Raw genomic sequence first — 23,422 nt, forward strand, 5'->3', positions numbered from 1 at the left:
AATGGAAAGACAGGTGTCCTCGCTTTATCAGTTAAATCATGGTATCATATTCAAAAGACGCCAGGTTTGTCTCCGCTGTTTTTGTTTTCCTTCTCTTTTCAAGACCTTTAATTTTTATAACAACAACATTCACTTGCTAATTAGGTGACTAATTGGATACTCGCCTCTCTGGCTTCGAGTGTGTCATCAGGTTTCACACTGTAATCCAGATAATTTGCTTTAATATGTGCAGACAATTTACAGCTGAAGAGAATAAATTGGATTTAGTCTCCCTTTTTATCGCTGTAAACGATCACTTTCCACCGTAAAAGATTGCACTGGCATTCCATATTTGCAGTTGCTAAAAGTCGAAGGCGTACTACTGACATATGCCACACCACTAAAACACACGCCATTTTAAAAAAGATTAATCCAGGTATGAATATCAGAGAAAGGTAATCTAACATTCAGATCATTAAACACAAAGGCAAAGATAGTCTGGATCGCTCGCAGGCAGTGGGATGTCAGGGGCCACTGACGAGAGGATGCCGGGTGGGCGAGTGGCATTTCATCATACAATTCATGTACAATAATCAATGAACACTCACCAGTGGAGGGAAGAGGGACAAGAGAGTGAGAGTGCCAGTGGGCATGTCAGATAAAAGCACTGAAGGAGACACACTGTGTACAATGGGAGGATGCACTGAATTTGATGGGGGTACCACAGAGAAAAGTGAGAGAAGTATAAAAGAGCACAAACTGTGGGAAAGATGCAGAGATTAAAGTAAGCAGATGATTATGTAAGCAATTGTTCGACGGGGGAGACACACATGAAAGGCCAGGGAGACCATGTGCTGATTGGAAAGGCTGAAGAGCTCGCACCTCCTCTCCTCTGTATAATCCGGCTCTCAGTGATTGTGCTTCAGATCAAAGAGACAGGCATTTTTACACTAATTAAACACATTTTTGTCCTCACACAAAAACAGTTGTTTTATGTCTTTCACTTAATGGGTTTTTAAGTTACCCTTTACCTTCCCTTTAGGAAAAGCCAAACAGTGTTAATGTGTTCTGCAGGGGTTATTGCCTACATCAGATGTTTAACTCGCAGCCAGCGTGTCGTAATCTCTGGATAGGAGTAAATCTGGTCAGCCATGGTTCTAATTTAAAAACACCACCAGCCTTGTAAGCCTGCCACCATTCAGACAGCACTACAGATGGCTTCTTAAAGCGAGAGCAAACATCTACTGCCTGGATTCATTTTTGAAATAAAAAAAAAACAGGAAACGTTGAGACAAACTGTTTTTTAGAGTAGCAGAGCTCCACTGCATCGAGCGTGGGGGCAATCTATCGACAGCAGAGCGATTTTGAACCTAATAAACTGAGCCAGACATGATTCATGACTCATGCACGTAAACACAAAGGTGTAAGCCACACTGTGTGGGACATCAGAGAATTGGATTTATTAAAGATTTACAAATGAGGAGAATAGAAAGTTGGTTACAGACAATAGCGAGCTATTCTGTCCATTGACTAATTGTATTGTGGGTGCTCTGATGTGCACCAGATTAATGAACATGTGGTGAGTGAGTTCAGGCAGAATACTCTGTCAACCAGACCATGAACACATGGTTATAGGGTTATACTGTTCCATTGTATCTATCTCTTTTGCTTTCCGGCCATATATAGCACTCTTCTTTAATAAGAATCACAACTGCGAGGATTTAACTGTACAGCAGTGCCTTTGATTGTATTCTTTTTAATTCAAAACAAACACTAGCAGACAATTAAGATGCTTGTTTATCCCATCAATCATCTCAACCAAATAACAGACTTGCAGAAAACAAGGCAATCCATCGTGAAGCAGAAAGTCACCAATCATATTCTGCGTATAGAAAAAAATATATATGAATGACTGGGGTTCATTATTTTCAGGTCAAGAGGTCAGGCTTTCAAGTCTTCACATTTCATGACGTTTTGGTTTTTATTTGTTCTGCTTATGTATGCATGACAACAGAAAAAGAAAATATGCGGTGTAGCAGCCAAATCCACTGTGACAGGTTTTCAAACATCATCAGAGGTAAAAGGATAGATATGTATAAACACCAGACTGATACGCCGAAGAATACATATATATTCCCAGATTGTTAAAGACACTTAATGATCTGTCACAGCAAATACAAATCACACTATTTATTAGCAGTCTTCTCTTCATAATAAGAAATTTATAGAAATACTGCAGCTGGAGTCAAGTAGTGAGACATTCACTGCAGTAATATAAATTATTAGTTGATATGTTTATAATTCAGCAACTAAAACATGCAGTTTCTAGCTCCTCTTTTAAATTTAGAGTGCTGACTCATTTCGCAAAGGAATTTTGCTCATTTTATATCTCTAACTGGGCAAAATGCCTTTTTCACATGGCTAATTTTAGTGCTTCTCGTTTTTAGGTGGTACAGTCACGACACCTCGGTCAACTCATCGAGCTATGAATGAGTATTTTTTGAGCAATGGCAGAATGGATGCAGGACTTTGAAGAGAACGGCCACCAGCTACGTTCACAGTGTTATTGTGCCATCTGTTGGATTTACAGACAACTGCGAAGAGTCTTTCAAAACCTCCCGTGGGTCTGTCTCCATAAGTCACTATTTAGAATACACACATTACAGTTAGTTTGCACTGGCCAGGTGTTGACAACATCTGCCTCAACTGAGCCAATAAAGACAAATGAAGGCCAGCAGACACAATACAGAAAATATTTATGTGAATGAGAGGGAGACAGGTGCAGGTTAGATAGTAGGTCGATGAGTTTAAATATCTGGGATCTTCTGTCCAAAACAATGCACAGTGCACAAGAGAGGTGCAGAAGAGAGCGGGTGGAGCCGGTGAAGACAAGATTCAGGGATGATAGCAGCAAGAGTTTACAGGATGGTACTGTATCGCTGGAAATGGTGGTGCTGACAAAAAGACATTTAAATCAGCTGTGTTGGTTCAAGGACACATCTAAAACCTGCAGGGACACCGGCCCTCGAGGCCTGGAGTTGCCCACCCCTGGGTTAGACATCACCTTTTCCTCTGGTTTGGTTATTTTTTTTTCATCAGATTTGATGAAAATGAGCTGCGATGTAAACATGCCACAGTAACCTCTTCTGTAAAGGAAATATTTGCCATTTATATCACTGCGCAGATCAATAAAGATAAAAAACCATGTAATTATGTGATGTGGCCTTCAAACTCACAATTTCTCAGTCCAGCTGAATCCCTGCTGGAGATTTTGGATCTCCCATAGCTCTCTGCCTTGATCATCAAAATCCCAAACACTAAAATATTTTGTGGAAGAATGTTGTTCACACCTTCAGAAGACAGACTTTGAGAACCAGTCCTACAGCATTCTGACGAAGTTTCAACAAGTACAGTAGTGGTCAAATTCCTTACTAAGAATGACAACCAGGGATTGCAAATAAGTATGTGGTTAAATTACCTGGTTAATTTGGTTTCATTTGACAGTTGGTGTGACAGAGGAGGATGTTAGGGATAGGGAGGTTGCAGGAGATGATCCACTGTGGCGATCTCACTAAAGGGAGAGACGAAGCAAAGAGGAAGGAGAAAATGAATCCTATATTGTTGTCATTATTACATTTAGTAGGACTAGTAGTATTTCAACCTCTGTGACAAGGGAAATTACCAAATATGGGATAAATAAATTACCAGTAATTACCATATTAGCAAAGATATTACCAGTATATTCTACTACTACAGTTTTTAGTTTTTATTTATGTTTTTTTTTCAGTATTATTTTTGCTTTTGGTTATTAATTTATAGATATTTTGGCAGAAACAATATGAACTTATTTGTGAATGAGAAATGTACACATTGTGAATGTATACAAATAAATAAATAAATGGTATTTGTTGCGTTTGGGAAAATATGTAGTATAAAAGAATTTTTTGCTTTTTTCGTTTTATTTAGTTATATTTTTGTTTTGTACTGTACGGAGTGAATATCACGTCAATGGGCGGGGCTGACCTAGTTGAGGGGGCGGGGCATTAAAGGGGTCAGAGTTGAACGCGTTTTGTCTTTTGTGCGAAGCAGAGGAGGAGAGTGGAGTCCGATCGAAAAGCGGCGTCGCTTCCCTCTTCCCCAGATCCTTTTAAAACTCCCTCCCGAACCTCTCCCCTTCTACCCTTGCCACCCTACCCACCCCCTGAACACACTTCCAGGGACGGTTCCGGTAAGTCTTCCAGCTTTGTGTATGTGTTTTTCCCCTAGGAGTGAAGGACAGGGATAACTCGGTGCGGTTCGTAGGCCGCGGGATCCGACTAGTTGCTGAATGCTAACGCTAGCGTGCTGGATGGAAAATCACTGATTTGTATTTTTAGCTTGATGGTGGAGCAGGAGTTAGCTTCGAAATGCTATATATTTTTTAAGATAGAATGGTTAAATCTGTTAGCACTCAATCTGTACATGTAGCTAAAAGCGAGTGTTTTGAGTGGAAAAATGTTTTGGTGCAGCTAACTTCCTCTTACCCTCGTTTGCGTGACTAGCTGGGATGCTCATTTCAAACAGGATTTGATGCCATAACGTCACGCTGTTAGCTTTCTCTTGCTAGCTTGGTTGTGAAGTTTATTTAAAGCTACGGTGATTTTTTAAATGATTGTTTTGAGCAGCTTGTGTTGACTACAAGAGTTAAAGAGATGTCGCCACCGCTGTAGAATGCCAGAAAATAGACACGACCGCCGAGAGACAGTGGGTCATTGTGCACAGTGAATGAGTGGACTCGGGCCAGTCTAATGTCAATTACCGAACTGAAACGTCTTTCTTTCGACGTGGCTGGAAAACGGCGTTAAAGTCTACAAGATGTGCACTGCCCGCATCACTTCACTGATTTGCATTGACAGCAGATGGCCTCACACTTTCCACCAACTACGCTTGTCTCTGACTGTTAATTTTTCCACTCTGTTGCAGACGTTCAGCCAGTGACCAAAGACTCACTTTGTTGGCCAGTGTTGAGAGCGCGTGCGAGTGTGTGTTGGATTCAGCTGCAGCAATGGACTCCAGTTTGGTTGAAGGAGGACTTAATGTCACCTTAACCATCAGGCTTCTCATGCATGGGAAGGTGAGTGTGACTGCATGCAACTATGGATAGACTGAAAAGATATCAAAAGCTGTTATCAAACCCCTTATTGATTGCAGATCAGTTTTTGGTGTGTTGGGTGAAAAAGTAGGTCAGCACAGGTTTTTAGGATTATTGTAACTATTTATATGGCTGTAAAGGCTTGCATGTGATTCAGGTGTGCAAAAACCCCAACATTCCAGCACTGATATAAGGTTTAGATTCTATAAGGATCTTAAAGTCTGCATTTATTCCTTAAAATTAATCTAGCTGTAGTAAAAAAAAAAAAAAAGAAAACCGCAAAGTATTGTTTTAACACAAACTTTTGTTGTCATCTTCTGTAGGAGGTTGGAAGCATTATTGGCAAGGTAAGCTGGTTTTACTGCCAGAACGATGCTAACTGTGGCATGTCCCTTGGTGTGTTTTGTAAATATTGTTTTGTATTCTTTATCTACAGAAAGGAGAGTCTGTTAAAAAGATGAGAGAGGAGGTAAGTCTGTCGTTTTCCAACAATCAGGAAAGAACATGTCAACATTTACTGTGACGCATGCATCATATGACAACAAAGCAACTGATTCAATTTTTTTTTTTTCCCTGTCTCTTTGCAGAGTGGTGCACGTATCAACATCTCAGAGGGGAACTGCCCAGAGAGGATCATAACTCTCGCGGGACCTACCACCTCTATCTTTAAAGCCTTTTCCATGATCATAGAGAAACTGGAGGAGGTTAGAATTGTTTGTTGTATCTTACGTTAAAGACGTAGCGGCTATACAAGTGCCACTTTCTAAAGCCTCCTGTTGTATCCGCTTCCCCTACAGGACATCAGCACTTCGATGACTAACAGTACAGCCACCAGCAAACCACCAGTCACCATGCGCCTCGTTGTACCCGCCAGCCAGTGCGGCTCACTCATTGGTAAAGGTGGCTGCAAGATCAAAGAAATCAGAGAGGTTTGTCTGCTGTATTTTAGTCTTGTATGAATTTCAGATCCTGTTGTGGGTTTTGTTTGTTGTTGTTGTTTTCCCCTGATCGGTGTTGTAATTCTTGCTGTGACTTTGTAGTCTGCAGGAGCTCAGGTACAAGTAGCAGGGGACATGTTACCCAACTCAACAGAACGTGCCATCACCGTTGCAGGGACTCCACAGTCCATTATTGAGTGTGTCAAGCAGATCTGCATTGTCATGCTTGAGGTACAAACATTGTTTAATGTAATCCTGATTTTTATGATTTTGTAAATGGGCTCTGGACACTGATACTTTACGTAGTTATTGATAGTTAAAGGTGAATATTTCTGTTTTTCTAGTCTCCACCAAAAGGAGTGACCATCCCATACAGACCCAAACCCTCAGGGTCTCCTGTCATCTTTGCAGGTGGTCAGGTAAAGTAATAAAAGTACTTTTTTTTTTCTTTTCTTCTTTTTTTAAACACTTTTATTTTAACAGAGTTTAGTTATGGAAATGCTATTCTAGTAGCATGCCTGGCATTGCTCCTTGTAGCAAGAACAGAGGACTGATGGATATTGGAGTGCACCATGTCACACTGCCACACCCTCCTAAGTGCTATTCTCTCCTTGCAGGCTTACGCTGTCCAAGGGCAGCACGCCATTCCACAGCCTGATGTAAGTGAGGGGCCCTCTGTAAGTGATCCAATATATTTGCAACTTCGGTCCGGGGAAGCCATACCACCTTTTTATTTCATCCCTCTTGACTTTTTTTTTTTTTTTTTTCCCTGCTGCCCTTCCCACAGCCACCACTGCTTGAGATGCACATCCATTTAACAGTTCCAAAGATTATAGATTCAAATCCTAACATAAATATCTTAAAGCAAAATCATTGATCCCATTTTTCATTTCACAATTTCATGATTTCCACTCATTATCACAACCACCACTTACACAAGGGAAAGAACATTTCAGTCTTAAAGTTTATTTTCAGTGTTTCTTAACACATCCTTGTCTGTCTGTGCTCTACGTATCTTTCTTTTTTTGTTTCAACAGCTCACCAAACTTCACCAGCTGGCCATGCAGCAGAGCCCCTTCCCCATTGCACACAGCAACCAGGGCTTCCAGGGTAGGTGTACTTCCTGTGAGGAGGAATTTGATTGCTGTCTGTTTCTGTTAATCCATGCAATCAACTCACTCTTGTGTTCTTTCAGCTGGGATGGATGCCTCTGCACAAACTGGCTCTCATGAGCTGACCATTCCAAACGATGTAAGTCAAAATTAATGTGACTTTAATTTTTTTTTCTTAACAGAGAAACTTGCTGATTTTCTGAGTAGCTCATTTTGTTTGAATTGGCAACCTTTTATTTATTTTATTGCAGTGAAAGTATTGACATAGTGTCACGTAATTCTTCTTCCCCAGCTCATTGGCTGTATCATCGGCCGTCAGGGCGCAAAGATCAATGAGATCCGTCAGATGTCAGGGGCTCAGATCAAGATTGCCAACCCTGTGGAGGGCTCAACTGACAGACAGGTCACCATTACTGGCTCCCACGCCAGTATCAGCCTGGCTGAGTACCTGATCAATGCCCGGTAAGAAAATAGCCACAGGCTAGAGCAAAATGGAAAGAAGATGGCGCTCTCTCGCTGTCTGTTTTTAAATTCTGACATTGTGCAGCTGGTCAGTTTTGAAACACATTAATGGAGATTGAGTTTTCCTACCATTTGTCCACTTGACCAACTAGTATCAATCAGAAGCAATGGATTCCTCACATAAGAGGAAAGACGAGGAGTGCTTCTCGTTTAATTAGGTTACCGAAGATTTATTAGAATTGGACTACTGGCAGTTTTTAACAGTCACTTCATTACTACAGCTCTCGTAATAATTTCATTACCCCCTCTTCCAGCTGTGACACTGTCCCACTAGAATCTAGGGCTGACAGAACGGGCCAAAAACACAGGATTTTACCATTCGAACAGCTGTTTGTCCATTATGTGCACAAACCCATGAGATATAAGTGTATGTAGTCTAAAATGTACAAACAAACAAAATCTGTAGCAGAGTTGGGTTGATCACTGCCATCACTACCACACAATTATTGATGGATTCGCTTTTGCCTGACCAACATTTTATTTGCAGCCAGTGTGGCTCCTGTTTATTATGTTTTCAAAGAACATTGTGACATAACATAGTTTACCTCAGTTTATCAGCCAATAACGGTCCAATTATCCTGCTGTAATTGGTAAACTAAAATCATTTTTCGCACCCCCAATTCTCCAGCAGCAGTGTATTTGAATTCTGCAGCTAAGCCTGCTGTACAGGTGCAGGGTGATTTTTTTTTTTTTTTTTTTTTTTTTTTTTTTTTTTTTTTTAAAGTAAGAAGTGGGGTCACACAGTTCATTATCAGGACATATAGCACATCAGTTTGCTGGAAGCAGGTGTTGATTTCCTGATAGATGGGCAGTTTGATAATCAAGTGTATTCTGTGGAAAAATCTCATCCTGCTTAACTCAAACTGCCAGTCAAAAGACCTTCTGTAAAACGATAGCAGAAATCGTCCATCTTCACTCACTCAGATTGTCCACAAGTCTGAGACTTTTTTTTAAATTAGTTTTCAGATACAGCAACATGTGTTACTGATAATCTAACTTGTTTGTTTTAAACAGTGTTGGATTTTTCTGTTTTCTGCTCAGGCTGTCATCTGAAGCTACTGGACTCGCAGCCAACTGACATGGAGATCTTCATCAGCACCTAACGTAACCCCTCCCCCTACTTTTTACCAAGAGGTCCCTTATTGAACTTAATGCAAAAACCAAGTACTATAAACTCACTGTTTTCTCCTCTGCTTTGGTTAGACACCTACTCAGTTGTAATTACACCATTATCATGATATTGGTATTTTATTTATTTATTATGTTTTTAAATTCCCTTTGCATATAGTTTTTAAGGACTCCTTCTGTTGTATTTTTCCCTCTTATTTTGCTGTATATCTGTATGATCTTCTTGATATACTGTAGGTAAAATTTTAGAAAAATCTGAAAAGGCATAAATAATGTTTTTCTTATGTCAGATTTTTCTTAGAAAATGTAAAAATGAAGAAAAAAAAAAACACACAATAACATTATAGATGGACTGTTCTTTCCCTTCCTTTTAAATATCTATTTATTTTTATTTAATACACAGCTCCTCGAATGAGTAGAATTTGTTGGTATTTGCCATCTTCTGTTTGAGGCTGTACTTCCTGAATGAGGCATTGTGGGTTTAACGGGTCTCACTGGGTCTAAGTGATCTTCAGCTGAAGGTGTATGCAGGGAAAACCTTTTAGTCCGAAGGTAATTTACCCCTTGTCTAGTGCGGGTTCAGATGAGAATTTTTTTTTAAGCTACATCATGTCTCACCTCTAATTTGCTGAGTAATTATTTTGTGTCATTCCTGTATTTCCATCCGTTTTATTTCTTGAACCAGAGGCCTGCACTACGAAGCGGGATTTGTGGTTAGCGTCATAACGCCAGGTAATCTTGGGATCTGAAGGTTACACAGTAGTTCAGTTCCTTAATGGGACACATTGCAGTGATAACTTGGACCACACACATGCATGAGGTAACAGATCAGCATATATAAAAGCATCAACTGGTCAATCGGTTTTGAGTAATTAACTGGTTTTAGAAGATACCTTTGGGTAGACTGGATCTTATGAGGTAAGGGGTGTTCTGAGACTGTCTAACCTCAGTAGCGTTTTCTGACGAGTACAGCGCACATACAGGTTTGAATTATGTTTTTCTGTTTGTGCTTTACATGCTTCCAAGGCTTGTTGATGCCACCAGGTTTGCAGCTTGAAACAAAAATGCTAAAATGTCTCATTTGCCATAAGATGACGTCTGAGGAACACATCAGTTTATTGGAATAAACATTTGTAATGATAGATCTACTCGTGCCTTAATGATAGGGCAGTGATATTAATGAGCCTATCTTACTCATTTACACAAAGCTTTTACCGGCTTTGGCTGCAGAAACTCACATATTTGTTTGGGGATTATAGTTAAGAATTTTGTGGCTCATTGCTATATTCAGAAAAAGCTTTGACTTACCACATTGATATCGTGGCATGATGTCTGTTATAGTCGGACAGTAAGAAGGCATCGTAGGTATGCTGAACCTGCTTCGTAGTGCAGACCCTGGGATTTTGAGCATTGTTGTGTATTGGATTCTGATAAGGGTGGGTGGGCTTTGGTTATGAGGAGTGGGCTTAAATAAGAGGAAAATATATTCTTTTCTCTTAAATTACTAAGACCATGGTGGTGATGATAATAACATTGAAATGTTTGTTTTAAATAGAGAAATATTTTTTTTAACTGCAGGGAGGGGGAATGCTGCAAGGGGCAAAACTACAAGACATATTGGTCTTTAAGTATATTATGCTGAGGTATTAAATTATGATTAATTAGAAGGAGAATTATAGAATTAACACTAGTTTCCTGCTATCTTTTTTGCCTGGGTCAGATTTTATTTTTTATTATTCTTTGCAGGATGAAGAAACTCACGTTTTTGTGCACGTTTTCGAAATATTGTAGATCTGGGTGCAATTAAATTGTTGAAGAAATGAAATGCAGAAATAAAAGATGTGAAATGCTTAAACAGTCCTTTTGTTCTTCTTTTTCCTTTTTGGTACCATCTCATGGGGATTGAGACTTTTTTTTTAAAATACAAGGCAATCAAAGGGAAAAGGGGTGGATCGGGGGGGGGGGGGACTTCTGCCTGAAGTCTAGAACCCATGGGCATTACCAAATAATGTGTCATGCCTTGAGAGGCCTTTATTACAGCCACCTTCAGTTGACCCATGTTTGTGGGTGTTTTTACTTTTGAGTCATTGCACAAAGTATACCGTGCTGTGTTCTGAGCAAAGAGTGGAGCCCTGTATGCTACAGAATTCATCCTGCTACTTCTGTCAGCAGTCACATTATTAATAACCGCTGGTGACCCGGTTCCACTGGGAGCCATTCATGTCATTGCCATAACACTGTCTCCACCTGTTTCTCTTCCCATCATTCTGGTGCAAGTTGGTTTCATTTCAGACTTTTTTGTTTTTTTTTTGTTTGTTTTGTTTTGTTTTTTCCCATCCAAAAGCGTTTGCTCTTTTAGAAGTTTTCTGGCTAAATCTAATCTGGCCTTGCTGTTTTTGAGTATAACAAATGCTTTGCACCTTAATGCGATCTCTTGATTTTAGGCCTTAATAAATGCCCAATTTTCTTTCTTTCAAGACAATTTCTTGACCAAATATTTGATTTGATTTGACGACTGCTAAAGTTTGTGCCCATTCTTCTTTTTTTAGTTTTGTTTTCTTTCAGCCCGTTGATGGTCTTCTTCCCATGCACTGAAATAAAAGACTGCATGAAAATACTGGTCAGTGCTTCCCCTCAGCCTCCCAAGTAGAAGCACCTATGGTATCTGTTTCAAAATGCTAGGTGACATCCTTCTTGAGTTATCACATTTGCAAAATTTCTTCACCTTGATGTTGAGGTCAATACTTTTGTTAAACCCCTCGAGTCTATACTACATTATGATATAAAATGCACTGTGGTGTACAGAGGCGAGCAAGCGAATTTGTCATAAATTAACACGGGCACACTTTGGACATGCTCAAAGAGATTGAAAAGTCATTTATTTCTTGTTGAGCAGTCTTTGATGCAACGACAGCACAAACTGTAGCTATAGCATGACCTGTCTTTTAAAACAAACATCACACCCAGCTTTGTTTTTTGTAACCAATACATTATTTATTGTTGCTCATAATATTTTGCTTTTGATATAATTCCTATGTTACAAGTACAATGTGCAATGCTGTATAAAAACAAAACATTTCTATTCAAACTCCAAAGGATACTTACTGTTCTACTAGTAACCATCACAGAGAAGTGCTCTATTCTTTATCTGGGTACTTCTGCAGTAATCTTAAAGGGTAAAAGGAACAGATGAGGTTTTTATGAAGCCTGCCAACATCCTGAACAACCGGAGGCCTTTTGGTTCATTACTGCATGGTACTCCACCGATTTCACAAATCAGTCTATTTAGGTTTCGTGGATGAGAGCTGCTGCTTTTCGGTTTTCTGCTGCATTTACACATCAAGCAACAAATCAAATTGCTTTCTCTTACAAGTCAAAGATTCACTGGAACCAAATGTCCTGGGTTCGAGTTAGGTGGGGGCTCTCTTTAAAGAGGCAAAAAAAAAAAGTCACATCTGTAAGGGTCACAAATATATTTACCAGTATTTGAAACAATAATATTAAATTTTTGATGTGATAAGTCCTATTTATTTTCCTTTATATCTATGCATAATATAATCTCTTGTGCACTTTGCCACCAAACCTCCATGGGGTATAGTACAGTATTGTGCAAACTATGCCTGATGAAAGAACGCTAAACAAAGATGAACTAGTTTGAAAGAAGCTACCGTGTGTAATGGATGATTTATTTATTTTTAAGTGCGCTGCTTTGTGAGCCAGCATGTTGGACCGCCTAATGAATAGTGAGATCTGTCACACAGAACGTGCACACATCGGGCTACTATTTGTAGTTTATTTAGTGATCCAACATTAGCTACTTTAGAAGCACTACAAAGCTGAGATTTTTGCCCGTTTTGAACGCCACAAATATCAGCATTTTTTTTTTAAATTACATATGCAGGCGCTGTAACTGGATTTTGCTCAGTCGTTTGACACACTGGAGTCCTTCGTGACTCTTCATGATGCCGCTTATCGAATGAAAAGAAACTTAGGAGAAATAACAGAAGAGGAAAGCAAATCATATAGCTACTCAAATAAACGGACACTTTATTAAAGTAATAAAGCTAATTATTAGAAACTAAAAACAAGTGAATGATTGATATTTTTTAGGGGGTATTTTTTTTCTTTAGTTCTTTCTGATTTACACAGATATGATCCTGTATCATAGATGATTGTCTTGCAACATATTAAGTATTGCAGAATGTTTCACGATACAACTGGTATCATGATTGTATCTTACGGTAATATACTGTGCGATCCCCACCTCTGGTGCTAAACCATGCAGTCACACCAACAGGCTTAAATCAAACTCTTTATGACTCCACATTAGGTCAACCGTCAGGAGTTTTCCATGCATGTCTGCACATATAAGATTTATTCAGTATGACCTGAATGCAGAATCCTATACTTAAACAAGACACTACCTCAAGGGCGCGCTTTTAGTTAGCATCAAAGAAAACTATCACACGTAGTCATTCTAATTCTGGTTCAGCAAGTCATGTGAACACAGAAGAAGAAATACCTGCAGAAGGCCAGAAAACTCATTTCAAAGGTATCAGCTGCTAACAAGAACACCTAGCTCTCTGGCCAACTGTTATGTTGCCAAAGGTGGAATATAAGCCTTTAACAACTGAGAAGTAGAAATAGAAAATGATTCGTCTGAACTAATTACATTTTAAAACTAGTCCGACTCCATTCATTGCGCTACAGTTTGGTGTTAAAACAGTGGATTTCTTCTGCACTTAACTGCTGAAATGGTTAAAAGCAGACATTGCTAGCACCAGTAATGTCATAAAATGGTATAGCAGTAATATGTTGCCAGTTTATTAAGAACAAATAGCTAAAACAAATGCAGTCTTATGCAACAGTCCTGCAATAAATGCTACCTTACTGGAGGTTAGAATGTTGAGTTTATATTAAAACTGTTTTAGGGAGGGTCTGATTCAACTGGTTGTGTCAGTTTGTGGCGACGGTACCTCCAAAACGCTTCTACATAATTTTATACACCCCGGCTAAATGACAAGCACAACTTTAGTGAAATATAGTTTACCCACACCACAAACAAATTACATTCTCCACAATGATATTCCACTTGAATCCACAGCCTTTGAAAACAGTTTCAACAAAAACCCCATAAAGTGCTGCAAGGAAGTCTTTGCAAGAATTTTAGCTCGATGTACTAAATAAGCTGGTTAACTGAGTATATACAATAGCAGAGGTGCATTTCGAGTGAACCAAAAGACCTCCCACCCCATCAAAAATTTTTAGAAACTCTATAAAAACCTCGAGTGTGTCATATGTGTATTTGAAACTCAGTAGTAGGAGGGTTTAAAAAATAAATAAAATTTTAGCTACTGAGAACCCAAATTATGCATCATGATCGATCAATATGAGTATTTTCATTCCATTTTTGACTCTTTTTTTTTTTTTTTTTTTTTTAGTGATAACATTTATTAACAAAAGAGAAAAAAACTCAATTAATACTTTCAGGATTAAAAAAGTGTAAACTTTCACAAAATATAAAACGGACACATTCGAACCATAAATTATAAACATGTAGTCATGCATTTTGTTCACAGGGCTGCATACTGTTAAGTCTTACATTTTTATCTTACAAATAAAATAAAGTTAGATATTTCTCATGTGGTATGTCATGGATATTTACATTTATTATTCATTAGTATTTAATGCATTAGTGTGTGGAGTACCATGGAGGATGCTCCCAGAGTGAAGGTTAGAGTGTTTAAAGGACTAAGAGTGTGGTATCTTCTTGTGCGTGCGTGTGCATCTGTGGAAGGGTTTTTGCAAACTGGAACTATCCTGCCTGAAAGAAAAAAAATATCAAACCCTACTGAACCTAAATGATATTTATCTGATGTCACAAGCTGCCAAAATATCTGAAGTCAGGATATGACAAATGTCCTATGTCATCTGGTGCAGGTTTGCCAGCCAACAAACTTATGAGACACCATAAGTCAACTTGTCATAGTCTGAGTGGTGTAGTAGGTGTGATCCCTCATGACAACAGTAATGTACTGCACTGACAGACCGGTGTACGCCTGTGATGGTTGCTCACTGTAGAGTAGCTGGATCTTTCCTAGTGTCCAGTGATCTATGGAGGTCCTGTATGGGGAGCCTGTGGAGACCCCTGATAAGGTTGAGAAGGCGGCGCCCACGCTCCGGCACTGGGAGGACGGCTGAGCTCACCACTACCTGACTGATCCAGCTCAGCACTGTCGCAGTCAGAATCATCGCACAAGGCTCGACTCTAAAAAAAGAGCAGGAAGAGGAAAAAAGTGTGCGATGCATGACCAGCAGCAGACATGAGCATAAACCTAATTTCAGTGTCAACGATCCAAAAATGGAAGCGTGAAATAAAAGACGGGAACCCGGAATTTGGAGTGTAATTTTAGCAGTGGTGGGAGACCCTGTATTTAGACAGTTTCATTTTGTGTGTTTGTTTTATTTAACTAGATCATTATGATGAAAAAGTTGATCGCACATTTAGTGCTAAGTGATGAGACTGGTTGCCTTGCTTTCACTGCCACTGGGTGTGACATTTTTTTTTTGGCAGTCTGTATTGCGCAAAAAGTAAAATATAACCCTGAACTGTATCAGGGTAGTCTAACATGAAATAAAATAAAATGCATATAGTCAAGTACAGGTTTTGAGTCGTACTTTTCACCAGTGGCTACACTCGTCTAAGGAGAAGACCAAAGCTGACACATGCGGTCCTCTGTGCAGCTTCTTTACCTCATTAGGATTCTGCCCGGCATCCAGCTGAGCCTTGGACTGGCCCAGAGCTCCGTCTCTCTCTGACAGGCCATCAGAAGCCTGGGCAGGGTCGGTGTTGTCCACAGGGATTTCCGACCCCTGAGAGAGGAGGTCGTCGCTGCGGTCATCCAACCTGTCGTCGGTGTTAGTGCTGACAACATCGGGAGTACCGCTGTGAGAGTGGTCAGTTGTGTGGCCCTCTTCACCGTCCGATACAGACAGATTTTCTGAACTGAATGTAGACACCGACTGGCACTTGGTAATGCTGGTCGGGCGTCTGGAGCGATTAAGAAGGAACAAAACAAACAAACAAAAAAAGAATCTCTGATTCTGGTAAAGATTGACATAAATTTGCTCTCTGAATAAAACAGCAACTTGTTAAAGAGGGAAGATGGCTGGAGGGAATTTTCAAGTAATGAAGGACAGTTACTCACCGTCTCCGTGGTAACTCAACCTCACTGTCAACTTCACCCTCCTCCTCTTCTGATGACACTCCACGCCTCTGTAGTCAGAAACATGAAAAATGCACAAGTGAAAACGATCACCAAGGGGACAGTGAGGAGTAAGGAGCGGTATCCTGCACCGTACCTGTTTGCGTGTGATAGCTGCCCTGTACAGAATGGCTGAAGGTGTGAGGTGCTGACTCCCGATTCCACCTGATGCTCCCCGGGGCAGCCTCACAACACCTGCTCCCTCCTCTTTATCTTCCCCATCGTGAGGAAGGCGTGGAGATCCCAGAGAGCCCCGTCCTGCTGCCGCCCCCCTCCCACACGGTGAGTCCGGGCTGCTGGAGAACGGGAATGATGCGGCATCCTCGCTGGGAGTGTCACTGCGTGGGGGGGTTTCTGTGAGATCATCCAGACCGGCCGCCCCTCCCTCTGACCCCCCTAAACCTGCAGAGGCACTAAGGCTCCCTCCTCTCTCCAGCCCACCCACAGAGGGCTCCCCTTTTCCTTGGCTGTCTGCCTCTAGCGTGGTGCAGATGAGGTCAGGGCTGGAGGAGGATAGCTGCCTCTGTTGCTGCTCGTGACTGAGGCCCCGCAGGGCTGCGGAAGGCTCCAGGAGCTGCTTCGAGGTGTTAGTGGTAGAACTGTTAACTTGGGCAGTTGTGTCCCGGTTAGGGGAGGATTGATTGGCTTTAAGTCCAGCCAGGTCCCCACTGCTGCCCTTACCGGGCTTACGATGGCGGGTCTTTACCCTCCGAGACCGGCTGGGAGAAGTGGAGCTCCTGTTAGGGCAGGCTGGAATAGTGACTTGCATTACGGAGGAGTCCATTTTGGGAATGATTACCTCAGACTTAAGAATGTCTGGCCTGAAAGAGTGGGAAGGATTAGTCAAAAACTACAATCCACAAGGCTGATGAATATTCACTGATTTATTCCAGTTTCACCCAATAAAATGAAATCTCACACCTCTTTCCCGAGGGAAGTTTTTGTGGGACGTTTCTCTTCTTGATGAGTTTGTCCATGGAATTTGACGAGCTGCTCTGTCTGGAACTATGGTGCTTGAACAATCCCGGATACTTCTTATCCAAAGACTGTTCTCTCCTAGAAAGAAAATGCCACCAAAGTGTAAATGCACTAAGGCTTATTTGCAAATGGTGCTCGCATTTCAAAAACATATACTGTGGTTTCATGAATTTATTTGCACCTCTGCAACTCTTTCTCTTTCAGCTCCAGCTGCAGCATGACAGCACTGAGCTCCATGTAAAGGTTGTTAGCCCTCTCCAGTTTTCTCTCATAATGCTCACGAATATCCAGAGCATGCCTGAGAAGAAAAGAAGCTGCTGATGTCACTGTGCATCCGCATGAGAGAATCTAAAAGCTCTACAATAGATGTGAACGCAAGACACTTATTTCATTCACAGGGGCAGACTAAGGACTGACAGCGAGAAATAGGACAGAGGGGAAGCGGCCTCTTGCATGTCAGCTAACATAGTAAAATATCAGTATCTTTAGCCTGCTAATTGTAAAGCCTTGATTTTGCATGAAACTATTTTAACAGTAAAAAGCAAACCTGAGCTCCTCTCGGCGTCGGTTGATCAGCTCCTCATCGAGTCGGTGGAGACAAGTGCCATCAGATTTAATCTTCTCAAAGTGCTGCTTCACCTCTTCCCTCCATTCAGCCTGATGAGAGTACATTTCTGTTAACCAGCTCTGTCTCCTCAGAGGTGACTTCAAAAATCAGGTCTCTTTTGTACATTTAATGTCTGATTGCTTTGCAAGCACATGTAGTTGTGTCCCTTTGTCTACGTCTATGCAGATGGGCTACAAATTAAAAGAAAAATCCAAACCCTTGATGCCTACAGCAGGGATTTGATGGTTCTGCTATGCTATGCATGGGCATTTTGGTGGCATGGTGAAACATTTATATCGTGACAGACGTGGTCTCTTACAGCATCACAATGAGGGGCTACCAGTGTGGTAGACAAGCCTCTCCAACCACCATCATCAAAACACCGAATGAAAGAATATCTTTGGCAGAATAGTGCTCTATCAGTCTAAAACAGTTCAAGAGACTTGGAGACAGACACTCAGCTTTTAAAGGGATTAAAACTTTCTTTTTTGAAAAAGCTTATAGTTAAGACTTGATTATGTGACCCTGAACAGTTTCTTAGTTAACACCTCTATAGGCTTAAGCTGCTGGGGAACGTCCCATGATCCATTTCTTTTCATTTCACTCTCCTCTTTGCACTCATGATCTCATGCATCTCACCAACCTCAATTATTTCTCCCACAGTTTGTGTTTAATCTTTGGTCTCTTTCTACCCTCTCCTTTTTTTTTCCTATTCTCTTTACCTTCACCCAACAAACTGGCCAAGGTAGATGATTGCCCCTCACTGTGCCTGGTTCTGTCTAAGGTCTCTTCCTGTCAAAAGGGAGTTCTTCCCTCCCACCGTCACAAGTGCTTGGTCATAGGGTTGTTGAGATTTTCTCTCTAATATTGCAGCATCTTTAACTTACAACATCAAGCACTTTGATGAGACTGCTTTTGTACAGTGGCACTATATAAATACAACTGAATTTTATTTAACTGAGAATCAATGTTAAGATGCATTAAAGCAGTTCTGGTGGATTATAATGGCTCACCACCTTACTAAGGCACTTTATATTGGTTTTTCATTTAACTGCTCACACCTCTGTATATATATGTGTATCTTAAAATGTAATTAATTTTTTAAAGTCCTTCCATTCAGCTGAAAATTACCTGAGACTTGAAGTATGTTTCTTGAGGAGTCGACAGTACATCGGCTGACGCTATATCCAGATGAAGAAGGATCTGGCGGAAAGAAGGTCTATTTCTGGGCTTACAGTTCCTGCAAATCCAAGATGGGAAAACACAGCTGTGCACATTTACAATGCACTGTAAAATCAATAAAATCCTTAAACCACAGACTTACAGCTCCCTGTACAACTACTTTCAACCCTCGCCTCTACTATTCTCATCTGTCCTCTCCTCCCTGCTGTGCTCATTTTTTTTTTTCATTCCAACTGCCCATTTCCAGACGCTGCTCACCAGCACTGTCTGAGGAGGATCTTGAAGCCATCTGGACAGCTCTCCGGTATGGGGAGCTGAAGGCTGTTGTTTCCCACACCCCAGATGATTGCAGATGAGTCGACGTCTTTATAAGGAATCTCTCCTGTAAGCATTTCCCAGAGCACCACTCCAAAGGACCTTTAAGAGGAGTTAAGCTTTATTTATTCAAGAAATCTCACTGAGGTCAAAATATCTTAACGAAAAGATAAAATGCATGCATACGAATCACAACAAGGCATTTTAAACAAGCTTCAAACATATCTCAACTATTAATTCACAATACCAACAAGCTATCTGCATATTTTCTTTAGTGTAGTATTTTAAAGATAATTGTTAAATCGATGTAATCGATGAAGAAGCACAACTTTTTCTAGCCTATAGGAAAAAAAGTGTGAATGTTAACCAGACTTACCAGATGTCCACCTTTTCTGAAACCGGCTCATTCCGAATAACTTCAGGAGCCATCCAGGCTACAGTGCCGGCAAACGACATCTTGGTGCTCTTGTCACTGAGCTCCTTTGAAGTCCCGAAGTCAGAGATCTTCACCAGGTCATCATGTGTGATCAGCATGCTGGAAAGGTGAGATTACATAATAAACAATTTAAGCTCTAGTATCAAAGAAACTGTCAGTACACCAGCTGTGCTTCTGAGTCTTACTTGGGGGACTTGAGGTCTCTGTGGATGATTTTGTGGAGGTGTAGGTAGTTCATGCCACCTGCAATGCCCATGGACCAGTCAACCAGGAGGGAAGGTGTGATTTTACGGCCTGCCCTCAGCACCTCATACAGCTGCCCTTGAGCACAATATTCCATCAAGATACAGTAACAGGGAGCCTGGGTGCATACACCCCTGAAAGGGAAGTGCAATCAGAGTTAAATAACTGGGAGATATATATCCTAATATATATAATAAAAAAAAGGATGTAGCTTCCTCACTTGAAAGTAATAATGTTGGGATGCTTGAGTTTGCGGAGATGTTTGATCTCAGTCTCTTTGATGTCCCGCACTTTCTTCACAGCCACCTCTTCTCCGTGGAACTTGCCAAGGAAGACGGCCCCCTGTGCACCGCTGCCCACCCACTGCAGGTCAGAGATTTCCTCAAATGGAACCTCCCAGGACTCTAAACTCAGACCAACAAGTAAACAATGTGAACCTCATCAAGTATGCAACTGCAGAAAAGTTATTCACAATACCAAAGACACTGCAGCAGATGATTTCCACCCATCATAATGGCAAAGCAACCTACTCTCAGCTTGGACAGAGAGATTGTTTTGTTTTGTTTTGTTTTGTTTTGTTTTGTTTTGTTTTGTTTTGTTTTGTTTTGGGGGGTGGGGGGGGGGGGGTGCATCCATGCTACACATTAGAATAAACTGGCAGGACACAGTTACATCATACAAAGTGCCTGCTATGGTCAAATAAGTGGGATATTGACAACATATCCACTAGGCCATTGCATTTGTATCCAGAGATAAGGAGAAAAATAGGGGGAAAGCACTTGTAGTCTAATCTGCCTGTCATCCGTCACGCTGACTTTACTTAAACGACTGTGAAAGCACGGTCACTAAAGATGGACGAGCTTGACAGAATAAAAGAGACAGCTGGATCAATTCTTCATGAGGTCCACTGAAGTGTTTAGATCTCTTGAGAGCTGCAGCAGCAGCAGTGGAGCCAGATGCACATGATGCTCCCACCTGACCAGCTGTGAGATCTCAGTTTAGCTGATGACTGTGGGTGAGCCTGGCTGACAGACTCGAGCACAGTCGTGCTGCCAGCAGGACAAAGTGGCAGTCAGGGAGCGCAGGAAATAATGGAGTTCTGGGTTTGCAAAATACAAAAGTACATTTATAAGTGCTGTTCTTAAGTACAGTTTGAGGTACTCATGCTTGAGTATTTCTATTTTCTGCCACTTTACCCTTTCGCTCCACTAGATTTCCCGGGCTAAAATATCTTTTTTTTTTTCCTGCACCACATTTAACTAACAACAGCCATAGTTACTGTTAAGGACCTGACACAGAAACTTATGAAAAGGCTATGTAATCCACTGTTTAAGGGTAACACGGCAACTACCAACCTGTTTGTCTCATCATGTTTTATTAAAGCAGATGAGGCCCAGGACAAATTATCCAATGTTTTACAAGAAAACAAAAAGTAAGAAGCAAAATTAATACTAATAACAGCTCTGCTTCTGGTGGTTCATTCCTCCACCACTGTCAAGTTGAGGCTTAAACTATTCATTTTCTGTGGTGAATCGCCATGTTTAACATGCATAGTGGAAGAACAGAGAGCATAGACACAGTGGCGCCTTATCTGCACATACCTTCATGATTATGTTTGTGTTCAGTGGAGTAGGCCTTTCCAATCATGGTCCAGACTGGTTTCAGGCAGCCAAACAGTCCCTCCAAAAAACCTCCACTTCCTGATTGTAGGCGAATGTTCTCCGACTGGCTCCGAACAGCACCAGCCTCCGGACTGTGGCCCGCCTCGGCCCCGCCGCCACACTGGCAGGCCTCATGTTCATTTAGTTTTAGCACGCTGTTGTCAAAGTGGGCTGAGGGTCCATCACTGGGAGTGGGGCTGCTTCCACCGGGCACTCCCTGTCCACCGGTGTCAATGGACAATACGTTACGAAGGACACACTGTGTGGGGGTCAGGTCAGTTTCAGGGGTGCAGGCAGGGGTGTCTCCATCGAGTCTTCGATAGGGAGGTTCTGAGATGGGGGTACTGAAGCCTGACAGGGAGGGGGAAGGGGCACGGGGCTCATGGATACAGGTCCCACTCATCAGGGGTTTCCCCAACACAGCAGGTCAGGGTGGATGGAGGATGGACAGATGAGAAGAAAGCCTGGAGGAGAAGATTTGTGATAAGAAGTGAATTAGAACAAATGTTGATGTATAGGTTCGTTTCAGCACTGGACAGCTCCAGACTTAAACCATACACTGGCATTATGAAGCTGTTCAGCGCTGAATTAAAGGCTAACTTGGCACCCGGCTTCCATTACAAGCGATACAAAACACCAAAACAGAGGGAGTCGTGTTGTGAGTTGGGCAGCGAGCCAGTCTCCCAGTCTATCCACAGCCACTCCAGTCCCACAACTAAATTCTGTCTGAATCATGTAGTAGAGCCTCATCTCTGTGTCTGTGAATGGGAAAACCAGCCGGCCCAGTGGAGCCATCACCCAGAGTGGAAACTGGCTTTATGAATGAATCGACCACAGGCTGTTGTACAGTCCACAGCCATGACTGTCCCCTGTGCTTTAATTGTTCCTCTGAGCAGCACCAGGGTCTGACAGGATGCAAGCGAAGCAGCTGGTATATGCTGCCCATCATTTGCTGAGTGAAGAAGAGCATTGTGTGTGATGAAGAATATGACGAATTGCATAACCACCTCCGCGTGTGCATGTGTACGTACGTACGTGCGTGCATGTATGTGTATGTTAGAGAGGGAGAGAGGGGGAAAGAGTGGGAGCCAGAGAGAGGAACCACATGTACCCAATTCATGTATCCTACACCAGCTCCGTGTCTTGTACTGCACCACTGCACAAGAAGAGCCACAACGGCTGGGCGAAATGAGAGCGTAAAAGACGGGCAATAAACAACCACCAGGCCTGTGCGAAGGAGTAGTGCACACACACACACACGCACGCACGCACACACACACACGCAGGAAGATCAATCTTTAAATAACCAAGGATGTGATGATGACACTCAGCAGCATCATAGCCGACGTGCATGAATAGCAAGCCCGATGCCTACTATGCTCCATGCCAAGTCAAACTGCCGCAGTACATATACATTTACTCAGCGCTGGTACCAACGCGAGTATTTCGTAATGTGAGCTTTCTCTTTGCACAAATATGATTTTGTAGCATTCATCGACGATGATTCGCTTCTTGGCAGCATCACTTCAGTGGTGCAGTGTGAGCGGCATGAACGCTACCCCACCAAGCAACGGATTCCTGCCTAAACGTACCTGATATCACATTTATTAAGCATTTAACCGGGTAGTATGACATTCCCATACCTTTCTGCCTGGTTGATGTCGCGTTGTCAAGTGAAGGGGTGGGCTCGGCTTTCTATTTGCCGGCGATAATGAGCAGATCGTTATTTTTTATTCGGTCCGGGATGTCTCTAGTATTTCCAGCGCCGATATCCACGAGTTTCACGTTACTGGGATAGATCCCAGCGGGTAAATTGTGTTATCAATAACCGGGGACCCATGCAACGTGAGGCGCGCTGGGTTTTTTGGGGGGGAGGGAGCTGTCTCCTTCCCAGTGCTGAATTGACGTCACGGAAATGCGTGTTA

General features: G+C 41.7%; 2 protein-coding genes across 4 annotated transcripts; one reads left to right on the forward strand and one right to left on the reverse strand.

Moving 5' to 3' along the window:
• The first annotated feature begins 4,037 nt into the window (after positions 1–4,037).
• Positions 4,038–10,665, forward strand: LOC146684667 (poly(rC)-binding protein 2-like). Of its 3 annotated transcripts, none has more exons than XM_085443573.1 (13): positions 4,038–4,207; positions 4,942–5,092; positions 5,434–5,457; positions 5,547–5,579; positions 5,698–5,814; positions 5,908–6,039; positions 6,151–6,279; positions 6,393–6,467; positions 6,666–6,725; positions 7,086–7,158; positions 7,244–7,299; positions 7,453–7,622; positions 8,724–10,665. In XM_085443573.1, the coding sequence occupies exons 2-13, from the start codon at positions 5,024–5,026 to the stop codon at positions 8,758–8,760; spliced, it is 975 nt and encodes a 324-aa protein (XP_085299699.1). In that variant the 5' UTR covers positions 4,038–4,207; positions 4,942–5,023; the 3' UTR covers positions 8,761–10,665. The 3 variants fall into 3 exon arrangements, with proteins under 3 accessions (XP_085299699.1, XP_085299701.1, XP_085299700.1); XM_085443574.1 differs by having other exon boundaries at positions 4,039–4,207; positions 6,666–6,707; XM_085443575.1 differs by lacking the exon at positions 8,724–10,665 and having other exon boundaries at positions 6,666–6,707; positions 7,453–7,626.
• A 627-nt stretch (positions 10,666–11,292) lies between these two features.
• map3k12 (mitogen-activated protein kinase kinase kinase 12) lies at positions 11,293–23,386 on the reverse strand. The gene is made up of 14 exons (XM_085443866.1): positions 23,141–23,386; positions 21,438–21,961; positions 20,057–20,240; positions 19,779–19,970; positions 19,534–19,692; positions 19,101–19,259; positions 18,792–18,900; positions 17,601–17,710; positions 17,235–17,351; positions 16,997–17,131; positions 16,173–16,896; positions 16,019–16,086; positions 15,564–15,861; positions 11,293–15,078 (listed from the first exon to the last, which is right to left on the reverse strand). The coding sequence occupies exons 2-14, from the start codon at positions 21,898–21,900 to the stop codon at positions 14,923–14,925; spliced, it is 2,874 nt and encodes a 957-aa protein (XP_085299992.1). The 5' UTR covers positions 21,901–21,961; positions 23,141–23,386; the 3' UTR covers positions 11,293–14,922.
• Positions 23,387–23,422: the final 36 nt, after the last annotated feature.

The sequence above is a fragment of the Copadichromis virginalis genome, linkage group LG20 (assembly GCF_057382275.1).
Source record: "Copadichromis virginalis isolate Kocher_CV1m ecotype Utaka linkage group LG20, C_Virginalis_male_GT1.1, whole genome shotgun sequence".
Lineage (NCBI taxonomy): Eukaryota > Metazoa > Chordata > Actinopteri > Cichliformes > Cichlidae > Copadichromis > Copadichromis virginalis.